This window comes from Rhipicephalus microplus, chromosome 3, assembly GCF_043290135.1.
Source record: "Rhipicephalus microplus isolate Deutch F79 chromosome 3, USDA_Rmic, whole genome shotgun sequence".
NCBI lineage: Eukaryota > Metazoa > Arthropoda > Arachnida > Ixodida > Ixodidae > Rhipicephalus > Rhipicephalus microplus.
The window spans coordinates 251,333,349-251,351,920 of NC_134702.1; the positions used below are offsets into that span (position 1 = coordinate 251,333,349).

Below are 18,572 nucleotides of genomic sequence, written 5' to 3' on the forward strand. Positions count from 1 at the left end.
GTTATTTAAACCTTGACAGTCCTTGTGCCTATACATTGAATTACTTTTTTAGCAGTAAAAAACAGCAGAAAGGGGAAGCTTGTGATGCGAAATCCATAAATAGTGGTTATTTGCCGAAGGCGATGTTTTGACCAGTGGACTTGTCTTCCCCAAGGCTAGAACTTCCAGCATTGAAGCACAAAACACCTGTTTACGCATTTCTTTTTTTTTTACGGTTAGCTTTTCTCACCTGGTTATCGTCTTTCTCACAATAAGTACTACTCGTTATCTTGCGCTGCACAAATATGTTGATTCCAAATCACCAACTAGCCCAAGCAGCTGTCAGATAAATAGCCTGGCTGTTCTTAAAAAAAAAAAAAAAGAAGAAGAAGAAGAAGAAGAAAGAGAGAAGTTGGGTACGGAAAACTTCACACGAAAAAGATCAAGAGACACTTGGTGCCACATTTATCATCGACCAGAAAACAATATTCTGGAGAATTTGCAAAATGACATGCTTTGACTGTTGGCTGCCTTCGTAGCCTGTGTGAACCTCCTTTCGCAAAAGAGCATTTTTGTAGAGTGCAGCTGCCACTGCTGGCAAAAGGACTTTTCAGGGCTCAGGTACGTTTGTCTCTGCAAGCCAGAACAGTCTGGTCCGAAGCAGTTGTAGCTGGCGACCCTCGACGACACGTGCAATAAATATATTATCTGCACCGAAGACGCACTTCTGATGCTCTGACATTGGTGCTTGACAGAGTCGATGCATTGGTTGTTCACTGGCCAGATCGGGACTGCTTCCACTCGGTGATGCGCTGCCGGAGTTCTTCATCTGCAAGACGCAAAAACGGTTTTGCTGGATTTTCAAGATTAAGTATTTCTCATACCCACACCCCAGTGAGGTGCAAATTATGAGAGGCTGTCTATAAACATTCTTTGCACGAAAGATGTGTTGATGTGCTGATTTGTGCATATTTTAGAGATTCATCATAATTAGAATATAATCCAGCATCTATTTAAGTTGACCAAAAGCCCAAGCAGGCACTTCTTCAAGTGCTCATTTTTCTTTGTTAAGCACAACAGTACTGATAATTATCAGCCAAGAAGGCCCAAGATGGTATGCAGATGTTATATTTGAAATAATTATCATATGTTATAACTAATATAAATGTTATACCATAATAATAAGTCAACTTGTTTACAGACTCATTAGTAAACTATTAGAACCCTGTGTTATCGTAAAAATATTTTGGTGTGCATTTAATGCCGAATCTAACCTTAAATTATTGTATTACACACATTATAAATAAAGCAAATAGCATGCTCGGTTACATTCGTCAAAATTTTACAAGACCTTCTCTTTCTTAAAGCTTTTTCTTGTATAAAACACTAACCAGATCTAAGCTTGAATACGCTTCATCAGTTTGGGATCCTTTTCGTGAAAATCTCTCACAGGCACTAGAAATGATTCAGAACGATTCTATTCGTTTTGTTTGCTCTCAGTATAGTCCCACTGCGAGCACAACAGCAATGAGAAATGATCTTAAATTGCCGACTCTCGCATCTTGACATAAAACGCATAATCTCGTTCTTTTTCATAAGCTTTATCATAATCCACACTTGCATAACCAACTATTCAGTCATTCACAGCAGATTTCCAATACACTAGACCATATACATGAAGTTGAAATTCCATCATATAGAACTCAAGCATTTTTTTATTCATTTATACTGCGTACATCAAAAGAATGGAACATCATATAGAACTCAAGCATTTTTTTATTCATTTATACTGCGTACATCAAAAGAATGGAATTGCCTTCACGCAGTAACAGTAGAAAATGGAGACCGACTTAATCAAGCGTGCTTTACCAGTGACATCATAGTTCATTTTTTCTTCCACACTTAGTCTGCATGGTGTATATGCTAGGTGTAATTTTACATGACGTATGGCCATATGTCCCTCTTTACTGCTTCATTGCAATACTATTAATTATTTTCTTTATTGTCCTACACCAATTGCCAATGTATATTATTGTTAAGTTACTTATTGTGTTATTTATACTGATAATCTTTACAAACCGGCTGACACATACCTAATTGCAGCTACTATTGCAGCTACTATTGCTTGCCGCCAGTGAGACAAGCTACTCTGTTTACTTCGCCGACATCGCAAGGGAGCCTGCCACGGACCGTAGCGCGGCCATCAACACCATAAGAAGGGCATTGAAGAAGAAAACAGCAGGATTTGCTGCTGAATGCTTGTGCCTAATCAAGTCACTTTGTCGTGCTTTTTAGGTGAGTGTACCATTCTATTGTGAATCAATTTTGTAGACTGGTTAGCTGCAAATCCCAACTGGATGAAAATTGTGACGCTCTTTCAATAAGTGATGGGTGTTGCCTTTACACATACCGTGCTCGAATAGGCTGTTTTTCTACCTTGTCAAAGAAGCCGAAACGCCTTATTTCGTATGGCTTCGTGTGAGTATACCTACAAGTAAGATCTGCATGACAGGCCGATTAACGCCAATATTATTTTGTCTTGCACACTTGCTACTTTGTTCTCAAGACATTGAAATGAACCAGGGCCTGAACTAGGTTGACCAACTTCTCACAGCAGTTAAGGAATGAACTTTTTTAGAAATCGCAGCGCTGCACCTTCCCCTGGTGGATCGGCGCTGGGGCAATATGGGAGAGCGGAGCGCCGGCGATCAGAGCACACGACGTTTTCCCACTTTCACCTGCTTTCATCACGCGCCGTGAGTGGTTTTGACTGGTGTATGGAGCTGCTACTGTGAAGAAACCCTTCTTCTGATCGCTCCGATTTTCATTCACGCATACTAAACTGTGTTGTTTGTCACAAATAACTGTAATCATCACTAAACATGCTGAATAAGAAAAGCGGCAGACACACTTGCCCGGTTCTGGAATGTGATATTACGAGAAAGTCACTGGACGTTTCATGCATTGTTTACCCGCCACGGTGGTCTACTAAGGCACTCGGCTGCTAGCCCGCAGGTCGCAGGGTTGAATCCCGGCCGCGGCGGCCGCATTTTCGATGGCAACGAAAATGTTTAGGCCCGTGTGCACAAATTTCTTGAGCCCTTCGATACAGAGTCTCTCATAATCGCATGGTGGTTTTGGGACGTTAGACCTCAACAAGTACAATAATGGTACATTGCTTGGTGCTACTTTATGGCTTTGATGTTTGTGGTGATGCAGCTAAGTTGGACCTTTGCTATCTGTGACCTCACTAACTGTAATTACGGGGCTGGGATTTTACACTTGCTGCTTTAGCTGTAAATAACTACGCAAATTTTTTTAAGATGAGAGGCTTAGATACCTCGTCAAAAACTGACAGGATCCCTTATCCATCCACCTAAGATAATTCGATGGCGAAAGCCATCTTCTTTTTCTTCTCAGTTGATGTACTGATCCTACCCCGCCAGTCTATGACTGTGAGCAGGATTTTTTTGTGGGTGCAAACCCATCTTGCATCGTGGCTGGGGGAGAGCACTGGTGTAGCTTGGGCGTGGGCAGGTGCCTGTGTGGCTTGAAGGGCGCCAGTGCCCCTTTTGCACCCCTTGGCCGACGCACCAGCCTGCCACCATTCACACCACCCTTTGAAAACTTGCTGTACCTAACAAGGTTTGCACTGCCTCCAAAAAGGGATTACGTGAATTCACGTAATGTTTTGATGACGTCAAAATTTTTGGTGATGTCTGATGTCATATATGTTGTCATCACGCAGTGGTTCTTTTCGATCACTCAACGTCGCCAACGTGAGACGCAAACAGTCGAGTTTCACGTTTGATGAGGTATCTAAGGTTTTCGCTTAAAAACAAAAATTGACCGCTGGGGGCTTTGCCGTCCCGCGGCGTCTGTGTCAAGAGGGATGATGCAAAAATCATTGCATGATGGTGTCAACATACGACGTCATCGTGACATCACGGATCACCAGAATGTGTAAGGTCATCATGACGTCCCATGATGAGGTCATGAGACGACATCGTCGCTTTGCACTGCTTTGTTATTGTGTGATCGGCTCACTAATCATGGAGGCCGAGCAGAACCAGGTGAGGTGCTGAAAGTTTGGAATGCCTCCAGTCATAAATCAGTGCAAAGCCACTTTATGTGCGGAAAACAGTTGCAGGGGTGGAGGGGGAGGATCAATAAGTTGCCTGAACAAAAAGAAACAGACGGCTGTCTCCTTGAGGTCGCCTTGGGTTAATGCATAAGAAACCTTGCGAGTTTTTCTTTTTGCGATGTTATGTAGTGTTTATTTTACTGTTTACTGCATGGATATGCTCAGATGTGTCTGCCTTTTATTGACCATAAACCTAGAGGCCTCACGTATTTTTGCTTTAGGCATCTCTCTCTCTCTTTTTTTCCCTATGTCAAGGCAAAGAGTGCTAGTCGCAATTTCATGATTATGGATACAAAAGCTACACTTGCTCTCAGTTTCTTTCACATTGTCAGGTTATGTAAGCGCTGCTGTGGCTGTATATATCTTTCCCACATTAAATGAGGCTTTAACGATTGCTTTTAGAGTCATTCTGACCATTAACAGCCTTCCACAGTAGCATTTTCTGGCTTAAACCATCTGTGCCCAGATAGTGAGTGCTTATCAGCACCGTAAAAATGTTCATGCTACGCAATTTTTCCTTCTGAATATGCCGAGAGACGAGTTCTTCAGATGTTTTGTCCTTGGCCCTTTTCGCAAGGGTGACAGGAATGGTTGTATGTTTTGGGCAGCTTGGAGAGGCAGATGTATACAAACGACAAATTGCTAAATTAACATAATCTTAAACTGTAATGAAGCAAGAGATCACAGGAGCTGAAACAGTAAAATAGAATACTGTGTGAATTATGCACACTGACGCTCATTCCGTTGTATACTTCTTCCAATTGTTAACTAGTCATGACCTTTTGCGCAGTCAGGCCCGAAATTCTTGAGTTTATTTCCTACTCACACTCATGGAAACAGGAACTACGCAGAGAAAGCAGGTTTTACGCTCTTTGAACGCAAATACTGCATGCAAAGTATCCGCTCTATGGATGTAATGTGAGCTGCTTTTTACTACTCTCAGCATCCCAAGGGCAAAATTTCTCACTCACAGCATTTGAAACAGGCAATTAGTATTTAAATATACACATAGTGGAGCTAAAACTCATTTATAAAGGTGGAATTCTGACATTGTCATTCGCGAGGTGCATGGTCTTACACTGCATATCGCGCGGAAGCGTATCATGAGTGACAGTCCTCAACATAAAGTACTAATAATGAAGCTGTACGGTCACACTGACATTAAAACGAATGACAAAAGCTTCTGCTACGTGGAAATACGATCAACGAAGCACAAGGTACTCACCGCGAAAGCCAAGAAAAATTTCCAATTCGATGGGCCTTTTCGCGGGTATGTAAGCGATTTCCCAAGTCATTTATAAGTCAAGGATGCTAGTGTTTTCTGACTATATTGCTCTGCGTGGTGCCTCTTCTGTGAGTGCAGATTAAAGCGGGGTTACGACACGTGGCACTCCCGCAACAATGCGTTTGTACGCCCGCGCGCTCTGGGAAACAGGGTGAGCCAACGCTTCCGTGAGCAGACGACACTACGCTGGCGCTCCGGTTTCCCATAATGCTTTGCAGCCGTTGTAGGAGGGCACGCGCCAATTTCTGTAAAGGTCCATTGGTAGTCTCGAATGAAAAATTTAGTAAAGACGTGACAGGGAAAGTAGAGAACTTTCAGTTACAGCTCCTCTGCAGCTGTAACTTGTGCCATCGGGGTCTGCTACCGCGCGCCAGATTCAACAGATGATTTCCTAGAGCACCTAATCGAGTTCCTTAGCAGAGTGAAGAACCAATTCCCATTGTCACCAATTCTTTTGGCAGGTGATTTTAATTATTGCGAGATTGACTGTCAGGAATGCACGGCTCTTGATGACACAAAAAAAAAATGAGAATATCAACATTTTCTTGATGTGCTTTCTTTGTTTAGCTTAAGCCAAATGGTTTCTGTGCCAACGCGCCACGAATGAATTTTTGATTTCGTGCTCACTACTGATCCAAGCAGCATGCGTGTTAACGTATTAGAAGGTGTCAGCGATCACAAAATTTTACACTGCGAATTTGAAATTGTCAGAAAAAAAAAAAAACACGCGATACAAAGAAAACCATCTTCGACTATGGGCGAGCAAATATTACTGCGATATCAAGCCAACTCTCTTCCTTTTCTATTGATTTTTTTAAACTCTTTTAGTGACCGAGATGCAAACAAAAACTGGGCACTTATCGCCGCGATAAACTCATCTCACTAAGAGAAAAATATATTCCCAAAGTCACCGTAGCTGCATTCACACAAAGCACATGGTTTACGACTCAAGTAAAACGCTGCATAAACAAAAAACGATTATACTCAAGAGCGAAATTGGCGGCGCCTGAGGATTACTGGAAGCACAATAGTGAACACGCGCAGTTACGTAGAACGGAAGCCAAACACTCAAACACAAATTTTATAACTATATCTCTAGCATATTAAGAAGCAACAGCAGAAAATTTTGGAAAGTTGTGAGTTCAAGTTACAGCTTCAAGGCCCTAATATCAATAACGAAAGACGGAAAACTCCTTGTCAGATGCCGCGACAGAATTCGGTAATTTCTTTAGCTCTGTTTTTACGGATGAAACTCCAATGTTACCTAACCTACGCATTATTTGTTTAACTTCCCAAAAAGAAAATATTCTTATCACTCCACAAGGCATCGCAGCAGCCATTGATCACCTTCCTGTAAATTCTGCGCCAGGTCCTGACGAGATATGCCCCTAACTGCTTAAGATAGTAACACTAGAATTATGTCCCATGTTGAGTGCCGTTGTCTAACAGTTTCTCGACACAGGCTGTGTACCCGACGATTGGAAGTTAGCCTGTGTAATTACCTATATTTATATCCGAAGACTGCTTTAACCCAAGTAACTACAGGCCAATCTCTTTAGTATTGGCAGTAAACTGCTTGAGCACATTATTTATTTGGCAGTCATGAATTACTTAGGGGCTAACAATTTCTTTTTTGCCAACCAACACAACTTCCTGTGCGAACGATATTGTGAGACATAGTTATTTGAGTTAATTACCGATACTCACATTGCCGTACATGATAGATGCCAGATCGATGCCGTTTTTGTAGATTTTAAAAGAGCCTTCGATAAAGCTTACCAGCCTTAACTTAAAAAATCATGTAATCAGTTGGATATCAGGACTGTTAACTAATCGGTGCCAATCCGTTGTAGTTAACGACAAACACTCCACATTAGCGCACATGAAATCGGGAGTGCCTCGGGGATCTCTGCTTGGACGTATTCTATTTCTAATTTACATTAATTATACAGCTAATTTTATGACTTCTACGGCAAGGTTGTTCACGGACGACTGCGTGATATATAGAACTATATAGAACTATATAGAACGTGGTGACTAACAGTGAAGATGCTAATAATCTGCAGAGAGGTCTTAATATGTTAAGTAAGTGGTTCCAGGACTGGCAGATTGGAAGTCAACGTCAACAAAGCAAAGGTTCTTTCATTTACTACAAAAATAAATGCAATAACTCTTCGCTACACATTGAATGAAAAACAAGATGAATATGTATGCAATTTCATGTATTTGAAAGTTCATTTAACGAGTGACTTATCATGGAACCTACACATTACACTATCACTAGCATGACGTATAAGACACTAGGATTCATCAGACAAAACTTGCATTTCGTTAATTCTGCTACTAAAATTTTAGCTTACAATACACTGGTCCTCTCTAAACTTGATTATGGTTCTCAGATATGGAGCCGTCATCAGGCTTACCTCATAAATAAAATAGAGTCCTTTCAAAACAAAAGCACCCACTTCATAACAAGGAATTACTCTCAAGCTTCTAGTATAAATGAAATAGAAATATCGCTTATGTTGCAGTCATTACAGTCACGTAGACTGTTCTCACTTCTATCTCTCTTCCACAATCTCATTATCATAATGATTCGCCACTGTCTGCACTTATTAAACCTGCACATCGAATATTCTCTCACATTGATCATGAATTCGAACTACAACCTTTGTTTGCCCGCACAAACCTGTTGTTATATTCGCCACTGGCTTTTGCTAATAATCAATGGAATAAACTGCCTATGGATATTGTTTGTACAAAAAGCCACGACGAATTCACCAACAAACAAACTTCATCTTCATGTTTGAGCCAACCTTGTATAACTGCCTCATACGAACTACACGTGTGCATCGTTATATTTCTAGCTCACTCTATAGCTCGGTCACTTTAGCACTGTGTGGGAAAAAAATGTTCAGCCTCGTTGTTCTTCCCCTTTTAGTGCAGTTTGTCCTGATAATTGCTTTCTGTGTACTTTTTCTAATTACCATACATTTCTATATTCTTTATTTTTGCACGATAATATTCAGTTTTTCAAACTTTTTATTACTTCTTGTGTTGATTCTATGTATGTATACTATTTATTACCCCCCCCCTATGTAATGCCCTCGGGTCTTTAGGGTACATGAATAAATATTGTCCAAATTTATTGTATTATTGCATAACTCTAGCACTTTTTTGTAAATGTAACCGCTTCCCTCTGTAATGCCTATTGACCCTGAGGGTTAATAAATAAATAAATAAATAAGTGAAAGAAAAGACAACTTGCTGCTGGCAGGGAGAGAATCTGCGACCTTCCGGTTGAATGCTCTACCAACTGAGGTACAGAGGCAGGCAGAAAGAAAGTGTTCCACACTTGCCATCGTGGCTAGTAGCAGTGCTGACTAGCACTCCCAGGTTTAAACGCATTTATATAAAGAAACACACATGCATGTTAAAACAAACAAGGAAGCTGCTAGCACACAATGCAGAAATTGTTTGAGCCAACAAGCATTTGTAGAAAGCATCAGTGTCTTCGTCAGCCTGAACGAAGCCCCACAAACACGGCATGTGCCTCTGTTTCCATGGTGCATGGGACACTTAAAGGAGCACTGACATCAAATTTAAAAATCAAGATGTGCCCCTCATTGGAGTGGTCGATGTACGTAAGTCGTCTTGGCAAAATTTGAGTTGCGTCAGTCATGCGGAGGATATTTTATTGCAACGGCAAACAGCACACAAGAACTTAATGGCAAATGGAATGCCACTGCGACAACAACACTAGCGTGTTTGGTGTGATGCATTCTACGCATATCATGCTGAGTGACGATGTGCTAATAGCAATGACGTCTACGATCCAAGTGTTCTTATCCTGGCGCCGAAACCTGGAAACGCACTCACTTGTCATGTCTGATCTTCGTCGCACCACTTTGAATAATTTCGTGAAATTACCAAGATGCAAACGACCGTAAAACATCAGCGAAAGGAAAGAGCTTGATTCAATGTGTGCTCGAGCATCAGTCAGCATGTCGGGAAGCCATTAAGTTGCAGTCGTCTGACCGGAAGCACAGAAAAAGCGCAAAGACGGAGTCTTTTAATTAGACATATGTTGCACGCCAACACGACCCAAACTATCGAAGTAGAGTAGTGTATCGACAGATATCGTCGCTAACGAGTAATGCGCAGGTATCGTTAATAGTGAATTTCAGTTCGTGGATAAACTTCGTTGTGTCTGCGTAATACCGGGTGGGTCATTGCCGCCGCCACCATGAGAGGCCAGATAAATGGGGCCATCTGGAGGTGCAAGGAAGAACCTGGCAGCAGGGAACGTATTCTATTTGTCTGCTGGTGTGCATTTCCTATGCCGTCATTCCCTTGACCCTTTGCATATACGTGAATGCTGTGCACGCTACACACAACAATGTATAGTTAATTAAGACGCACGAGCTAGCATGGCCAAAGCATGCATCCTCGGGCACCTCCCCAGTGCTGCTTGGAATGGTGTCCCTTTTGGAATTGTTGTTACGCATAGCGTTGATCAAAGCAAAATGATCTGTGATGTCGCCAATCATGGTGATTTCAAGCTTCAGATCCTAGTCAACATTTTGTACGGTGACGACGGCAATGCAGGTGACAAGGCATGACTGAATGTGTGCGCCTAGCATATAAAATGCTTGCGGAACAGCATGGCCTCATGCCACTTTTTTCTGTGAAGGAGTGGTCAGCTGTAGAGCGGTCTGGAGGTGACCACGAGGTAGCACCACTGGTAGCGTTCCCAGCGCTAAAAAAGGTGGGATTGCCAGCCATTTTGAATTGTGCTACATACCAGTGATAAATCAATAAAAGTGATAGTTATTCATCGCTCAGTTGTGTTATAGGTCGCGAATTGCTGCTGGGGGTAGATAGCTACTTGTTGATGCAAAGTTCTTGACATGAAAATATTTGACGTCAGTGCTCCTTTAAATGCTCAAAATGTTTTTTCCAGCAATGTGACATAACCAGTTTATATTGATGAAATACATGTCCTTTGGAGTTTAAATGGTTGTCTGCAAGACTTACTGAAATGTCGGAGTAATTAAAGAGTTATGCAGTCGAACGCCTTTGTAAGACAGTGATATAAGGACACCAATGTGCCTACAATAAAACAGGGGTGAATAAGAAAATGAATACGTGGTACCCTGCTTATAAGAGACAATAATTGCTGCCCGGAGCAAGCCTCTTCTAAAGAGGTTCAACTGTAATGCGACTGCTGTGTCTACAGAAACCCCTGTTGATTAACAAAACAAGTGAAAAAGAAAGTTTTCTTCTTTGCATGTGCAGGGAGAGTTGTACAAAAATGAGCACTTCCCTACTGGTTATTTTTATCTAGCGGCAGATTGCAAAACGTGAGAAAGAGGTGTTCTTGCAGATATATTATGAAACAAGCCACCTCCGAGTGAAAGATATCTAAAGTAATTCAGGCATTTTGGAAATGACAAAAATTGAATTAAAACCTCATTGTATCAGAAGAACTGAAAAGTATTTAGGCATTGAGTATATAAAATGATTATCACTCTGCCTAATTTAGCAAACTTTTCACACAGACTTGGCACAAGAGTCCAAATGGAGCTTACATTCAATTAAGCGACTCATGTACGGGATCAATGAAACGCATAGAAGTGGCTTCGCTTGATGAAGAAATCTTGTCGTTAATGAAAACAAGGGCATAGGTGCATACCTGCCAACCTGACAACAGAGAAATTCGTAAAACGACCGAGCGGGGAAGGGGAAAGGGGGGCAGGGTAGCGACTTTTTTTTTAATTTGAAGCTGTGATGGATTTCCTTTTAGCGACAAGCATAACCATGTTTAGCTGCCATAAATTAAATCGAGGCGTTGAATTCTTTTCACCCATTTCTGGCACAAAAAGAAAACAAAAACAAAAAGACTTCGTGAAAAACAAGAGGGGCGGGGGGTCCCCAACGCAAGTGCAAACATCGGCGTTGCGGTCTGATAACAGCTTAAAGTGCCCAAACACACAAAGGTAGGGTTTCCCACTGAGGTGAGCCTCAAAGGGGTAGTGCAAATGCTCCCAAATATTTGCGTCATCAAAACAACTAGCAAAAAAATTGATTTCCGTCAAAGCAACTTGAGTATGTCTCCACATGTGACCGAACGAGACGGCGCAGCTGGCTGCCATGAAAGCTCGGGTCAGAGCTTTGGCTTCCTTGCAACTAGATTCTTTGGACAGGAACACCGAAACGTTTCTCCCCTTTTTTACGTCTTTTATGTTGTTTCTCCCCTTTTTTTTACCGCTGCGTCAGCCACGTTATCCATCATACCGCTATCCCATCACCGGGATCGCGGTTTCATGCACAGCGGTTGCGACAAACGGGAGTTTCGTTTTCAATCTACGTGCTTTTATAACTGAGTTTTTTTATGCTATCTATGATTGCAGCTGCCGTGTCTTTGTCCACAGAGTTTGCGGAAAGCAGCACTGCTTTGACTGGTCGAGTGTTGGCCGTGCGCACAGTTTCGGAGTTCTGTCAGTAATGTTGTTGCCATACATGATCGTGTTGAACAGCCGCGCTTTCCTCCACAGCAGTTGCAGCAACGGCAACCACACACACTGTAGAAGACAGCGCGTGTAGAAAAAAAACACCAGTTGAGAGTTAAACAATATATTTGCGGCACAGGCTAATTACTGCCATACTGTTCCTGGCGAATGCTGTCGTTCTTCGTCTTCTTTTCTGTGTGTCCATGCACAGGCTCACGCCTTTGCGCACTAAAGAAATAATCAACATTTTCCACCCCCAAAAAGGCGCGTAGTTCAAGTCTTCTAAGACAGCGAAAGCTCAATGGGGTAGAGATGCTGGACAGCTCTTCGTATGACAGATCCGTTGGCTAGCTTCACTGAGCAGGCTCTGACGATCCCATCCCATCCTTGGTGTAGCTCTATGGTCATTCCCGTCCTCCGAAGTTGCCGCGGTGCTTTATCTTCAAAGACGAGCACTAGTTCCCCTTCTTTGCCATGGTTCAAATCTTGAGCTTGAATACTGATGGCTCAGCACATACTCTTTTCTCCATCTTCTCCAAAAATATTCAATTAACTGTGTGCGATGCATCCATCTTCCTGTAAGTGAGGCTTTCGAGCTTGAAAGGTTGACTTCTTGTGGGTTGTAAGGAATACTAGTGGTTCTTTTACCAGTCAAGAAATGGGCTGGTGTCAGTACTTCTATTTCTTCTGTTGACGATGATATGTGAGGGGCCTCGAATTTACCATTGCTTCTACCTCGTATAGCACTGTGGTCAGCCCTTCGGACGTGAGCCTTTGCTGGCCAAGAATCTTCCGTAGAGTAGACTTCACTGTCCTGACCATTCTTTCCCAGAAGCCTCCCCGCCACGCTGCCTTTTCTTCCATTCGAGCCTTCTTTGAGAGCAGTATTCTTGAAATTTACCGTTGAATAACATAGTTGATAAGGATGTGATTTGCTTCGAAGTCTTCTTGAAGGTTTCTGCATTGTCGGTAAATATAACACCCGGCAATCCATGGCGGGAGGTGAACCTAAGAAAAGCCAGCATGAAACTGTCAGCTGATACATCCGAGATCAACTCTAGGTGTATAGCTTTTGTGACCACGTGAACAAAGCTATGTAACTTTTTGAAAATGAATTGTCGTTCTCACGTACAGTGGGCCGGCGAAATCTATTCCCACAGTTTGAAACAGATCGGAACGACACACTCTTTCTCGTGTTAACGGTGCCACAGAGGCGCTCACTGGTTTAGCTCTGTACTTCGCACGTAAGTTGCATCCCCCAACAACTTTCTTCACGAACTGTCGTCCTCGGGGTATCCAAAAGTTTTCTCTAATTTCAGTTAGCGTGTCTTGTACACCTCCATGAAGAATGCGCCGATGACAGTCACGGACGAGAAGCTTAGTGAACTCATGATGTGGAGGCAAAAGAACAGGATGTTTCACCTTTTCAGTTTCTAGTGCTAGTTGTAGCCTGCCTCTTATACGCAGTTGCCTTTCCGCATCCAGAAAAGGATGCAGTGTCTTGACACTGGAACGTGGATTTAACAATTTCCCCTTGTCCAGTTCGTTAATCTCTTGCAAGTATACTTCTTGCGTTACTTGAATCCAATAGTCTTCAGCCTTATTAATGTCCTTGTCTGTTATGCTCGATGATTTCTCCCGACGGCGCGGGTTCCTACAACTCTCGATGAATATTAAGACCCACGCTGTAATTCGTAGGACTCGTGTAAGACTGGAGTATCTTCCCAGGTCCAATATTGGAGAAAACGTCTTCACATGTAGAACTTGCACGACGCTCGGATCTCAGAAGTCTGTTTCTCCACCCGGCGCATTCAGTGTGTTCGTTGGCCATGCTTCTTTTTCCTCTCTTAACCATGATGGACCCTGCCACCATAGTTGATCGCGGCTCAGTGATTGCAACAATGTGTCCGCGTAAGACAATCTGCGGGGTTATCATTCCCAGGACAATGTCGCCATCGATTTTTGTCAAAGCTACGTTGAATTTCTGATACTCTGTTGCCTACAAACTGTTGCCGTTGCAATATCGCTCCTCGGATCCAATGTAGGGCGATGGTAGAATCGGTCCAGAAGGTCACGTTTATATTCTATTGAAATGTCTTGAGGGTCTTAATAAGGAATGTCACCAGTCTAGTTGCAAGCACCGCATCAAGGAGTTTGAGTCTGAATAGCGTAACTGTCTGTAAACGTGCAAATCTTCATTTAGTCATGAGAAGGGCCGTAGCGACGTCTTTTTTCTGTCCAACATATCTCACATAAGCGCAGGCCCCATAAGCTTTCTGACTGGCATCACAAAACAGGTGTAGTTGTGCAGTTCAATCTCCTGTCAAAGCATTCACCCAACGGTTGATGGCTGTCTCATAAATATGTGGTAATTCTGAGCACCAGTTACTCCATTGTATATCAAGATCTTCTGGTAGCTCATCATCCCAATCAACTTTCCTTTTCCACAGCTCTTAAACAAGTATCTTAGCTTGGATTATGAAAGGTACTATCACCCCCAATGGCTCGAATATCCTTGATACCGTCTGTAACACCGACCTTTTGCACGGCTTTCTTTCTGTCTGCAAATATCCAAGCGCTGACTTTGAAGCAACTGTCATAACGTCTGTGGATGGGTTTCATATAAGGCTAAGCACTTTGACGAAGCCCGAAGAAATTTCAGTTTCTTCGGCCTTAGAAAACAGTTGACATAGAGCCGTCGAGTTTGACACCCATTTCCTTAGGCGCATACCTGCAGACTCCATCAAGAGGTTGGCTTCTCTGTAGATCTGTTGCGCTTCTTTCTTCGTTCTAGCTCCGATGAGAAGATCGTCTACGTAGAAAGATTCAGCTACTCTCTTGGCTGTGGACTGTAGTTTGCCCTTTACAGACATCAGGTGTTGTTGCAAAATGGCATTTAAAGGAAAGGGACTTGCTGTGGTCCCGAAGGGAACCCTGGTCATCCTTCATTCTTCTATTTCAGGTTCTGGATTCTCTGTAGTTGGAATGTTTTTGAACCAGAGAAACTGCAGAGCGTCTCGATCTTCTTTTCTGATGCTGATCTGTAGAAAGGCTTTTTCTATATCGGCCGTTGAAACGATTGGATTCACCCTGAACCGTGTGAGAAGAGCCACCACGTCAGTCAGCAGATTGGGACCTTTTTCTAAGCAGTCGTTCAGTGAAGAATATTCAGGTCGATGTGCTGACGCATCGAAGACCACACATACTCTTGTAGTCGTAGATTCACTTCGTACGACGGCATGATACGGCATATAATAAATCCTAGATGATACCTTGTAATTTTCGTCAGGTTCGGTGGACGCCCGTTCAGCGTGTCCTATCTTCATATCATTGGTTATAGTCGATGCATATTCCACTGCGAAATCTCGATTTCGCTTCATTTTCTTTCCGAGCGATAACTATCTCTTTAAAGCTCCCGCTCGATTACTTTCAAGTTTTGTGCTTTCGTCTTTCCATGGGAGACTGACCTCATAGCGACCATCTACAAATGAGTCTTCTCTGAAACTCTTCCAGGGCTGATGCATTGCGTTTGGCTATGCTGTCATCGTCTAGTAGGATTCCAATGCTCTCAAGTTCTCAGAACTTTTGTAGAACCTTGTCAGTCGTTTAAGTCGAAGTGTTCACACGTAGTCGCTGAGGCTAAGTTGACCAATGTACTAAAAAAGAGTGGTCCTTGGAACATCCATCCAAAGATAGAACCAAGGGAGTCCAAATCGCTGTTAGCAGAGCAACGCTGAATCTTTCCAGTCATAAACTTCCACAAATGATCCTCTCCAAGTAAGAAACTTACTCCAGGTACAGCAGCCATTCCAGGTAAAAATAGCTTGTCAGCAATTGGGCACACACTGTCTTTTGTCTCCATTATGAATTCATGGTTCACTGGTACCTGAACTACGTCGTTCCAAATGAATGGACTTTCTATAGCTTGGATGAAGTGCTCCAGATTGTCGTACTGACTACGCAGACGAAGTTCTATGTCGCGGTTCAACCTTGAAAGGGATCCTGTCTGTCCAAAGTTGTTAAGACTCGGGCTAATTTTACCTAGCTCTTTCAACTTGAGAGTCTTCGAAACATCTTTACGTATAAATGTGCGTTGGCTGCCACTGTCTGCTATGCCACGGATTTAGGCGCACTTGGTGTGCCCTGTAACCCACAATCGAAATGTTTGCAGCAAAACTTCTGTGCCTATACTTGTGTAGGAAATTGTATGAAGGCTGTTCGTTGTGACGGTACTTGGGTTGCTTGTAAGTTCAGCCTTCTTAGGCTTCCATGTCCGGTCACACATTGAAGAGACATGTCTTCCTTTGCACTTTCCGCGTTGTATTTCTTGGCGGCAGGTTTTGGTGCGGTGACCTTCCATGGTGCAAGGAAAGCAGCGCTTTTCGGTCGTGAGCTTCTTCAGCTTTGCCTCCCTGCTTATATTGCCGGTACACTCTTCAGTAATGTGGTTCGATGAACTGCAAAAGATGCACACCTTGTTATCTATCTTTCAGGACGCGCATAGAGCTGCTGCTGCGGTGGCTGAAACGAGGAAGCATTTTTCACTCCATGTCGGGCGTATCTCTTTTCTATACTTTCATTGATTCTGCTTCGCTCATGACTTTCTACTTCTACTTGAAGGTACTTGAGTAGATCTTGCAAGTCATCGTCTGCGCGAATGTCCCGGCTGCTTTCACGTGCCTCGTTACAAGATGACATACTCCTGGCCATATACCGGTGGTATTCAACAACGATGTCTGTTGGCAAGGCTCTGAGTAATATGTCGGTCATCATAGCCGCGTAAGTAGAAGAACTAACGTTGAGGCCTTTCAGTCCATGTAAACGACACTGAACGAAATCGTACAAGGTCCTTAACCCCTGGACGTCAGTAAAGCGTGTAACGTTCGGTAGTTCTCGTAAGCGTCGCAGGTGCTCCTGAACGATGAGACGCTGGTCCCCAAAAGGGCTTTTTAGGATGTCAATGGCATCATCATAACGCCCTTCAGTCGCTTGAAGGCCTTGAATCGCGGTTGCCGCTATACCACTCAGTAGGTTTCTTAAGTAATCAAGCTTCTCCCCCTCGTGAGCCCTTCCTTCTGGTGAACCGATGCCTTAAATTGATCCGAGAATCCAGGCCACTAGCAAATTTCTCCGGGGTATGCTTGCAACTGAAGCGCTGGTAGCTTTATGGATCGTTGGGCATGCGTCTCCTCCCGCTGCTGAACAATAGGTGTTGCTATCAGTGGCGCGAAATGGATGGAGACCGATTGAGTTGTAGTTCTGCCTGTCTAGCCTTTAATTCTCCGAGCGTTCCTCTGGCATCATCTTGATACCTCATGATCGCTTCTAATTTTGCGGCGAATTAATCCTCAGTGACGTACTCCTCTATCAGCTCATTCAACTTGTCTAATTCCGCGTTGTTTGCTTCCAGTCGTTCGACTAGGGACGCTATGGAACCGATTTCCCTCTGCGTGGAAAGAGGCCATAGTAATACCTATTCTTAAACAGGGCAAAGATCCATCTTCCGTATCAAGTTACAGGCCTATTGCTCTGACTAGCTGCCTCTGCAAATTATTTGAAAAGATGATAAACTGCCGATTATTATATTTTTTGGAATCAAACGAACTCCTCGACTAATATCAGTGCGGATTCCGAAAGGGTCGGTCCGCCACAGACCATCTCATCCGTATAGAGGTACAAATACGCGAAGCTTTCATTCATAAGCAGTTTTTCTTATCTCTCTTCCTTGACATGGACAAGGCATACGATACAATGTGGCATTTTGGAATATTGAGAGACCTCACACATTTAGGTATACGAGGTAATATGCTAAGTGTAATCGAAAATTATCTGTCCAATCGTACATTTCATGTTCAAGTGGGCAATGTGTTGTCATGACCGTTCGTGCAAGAAACGGGAGTACCGCAAGGGGGTGTCCTCAGTTGTACTCTCTTTATAGTCAAAATGAACTCCCTGCGATCGTGCATCCCACGTAACATCTTTTATTCAGCATACGTTGATGATCTAGAGATAGGTTTCAAATCCTGTAATCTCTCGGAATGCGAGCGACAGGTTCAGCTCTGTGTTAACAAGGTCTGTAAATGGGCAGATGAGAACGGTTTCAGTCTGAATCTACTAAAGAGCTCCTGTGTTCTGTTTTCTAGGAAGAGAGGACTCTACCCTGATCCTCATATAGAGTTGCAGGGTGAGCGCGTAGCTGTCAAGAGTGAACAAAAATTTTCAGGCATAATTCTAGACACGAAGCTCACGTTTATACCACACATTAAGTATGTTAAGGAGAAATGCATGAAAACAATGAACATCCTAAAGGTGCTGTCCCACACAAGTTGGGGCACAGACAGAAAATGTCTGATCAGGCTCTACAAAAGCCTTATCCGCACACGTCTAGACTGTGGGGCGATAGTGTACCAGTCCGCACCACCAACGGCATTGAAGATGCTGGACTCTGTCCACCATCTAGGCATTCGCCTTTCTACGGAAGCTTTTCGTACAAGCCCCGTGGAAAGCCTCTACACAGACTCAGATGGATGGTCGCTACATATACAAAGATTGTACCTGTCTTTTACATATTTTTTGAAGATAACCGCAAAGACCGACCACCCTACATACCCTGCTGTAAACGACACATCCAGCTCCCTGCTCTTTCAAAACC

At 43.1% G+C, this 18,572-nt stretch overlaps 1 protein-coding gene across 4 annotated transcripts in view; it reads right to left on the bottom strand.

Moving 5' to 3' along the window:
- Nucleotides 1-416: 416 nt before the first annotated feature.
- Nucleotides 417-18,572, bottom strand: part of Ube4B (Ubiquitination factor E4B) — a 244,571-nt gene continuing 226,415 nt past the window's right edge. For all 4 annotated transcript variants that reach the window (XM_037420066.2, XM_037420059.2, XM_075890893.1 and 1 more), the window contains one exon: nt 417-808. In XM_037420066.2, coding sequence (XP_037275963.2) covers nt 753-808 — 56 coding nt within the window. In that variant the 3' untranslated portion in view covers nt 417-752. The remainder of the gene's footprint in view (nt 809-18,572) is intronic.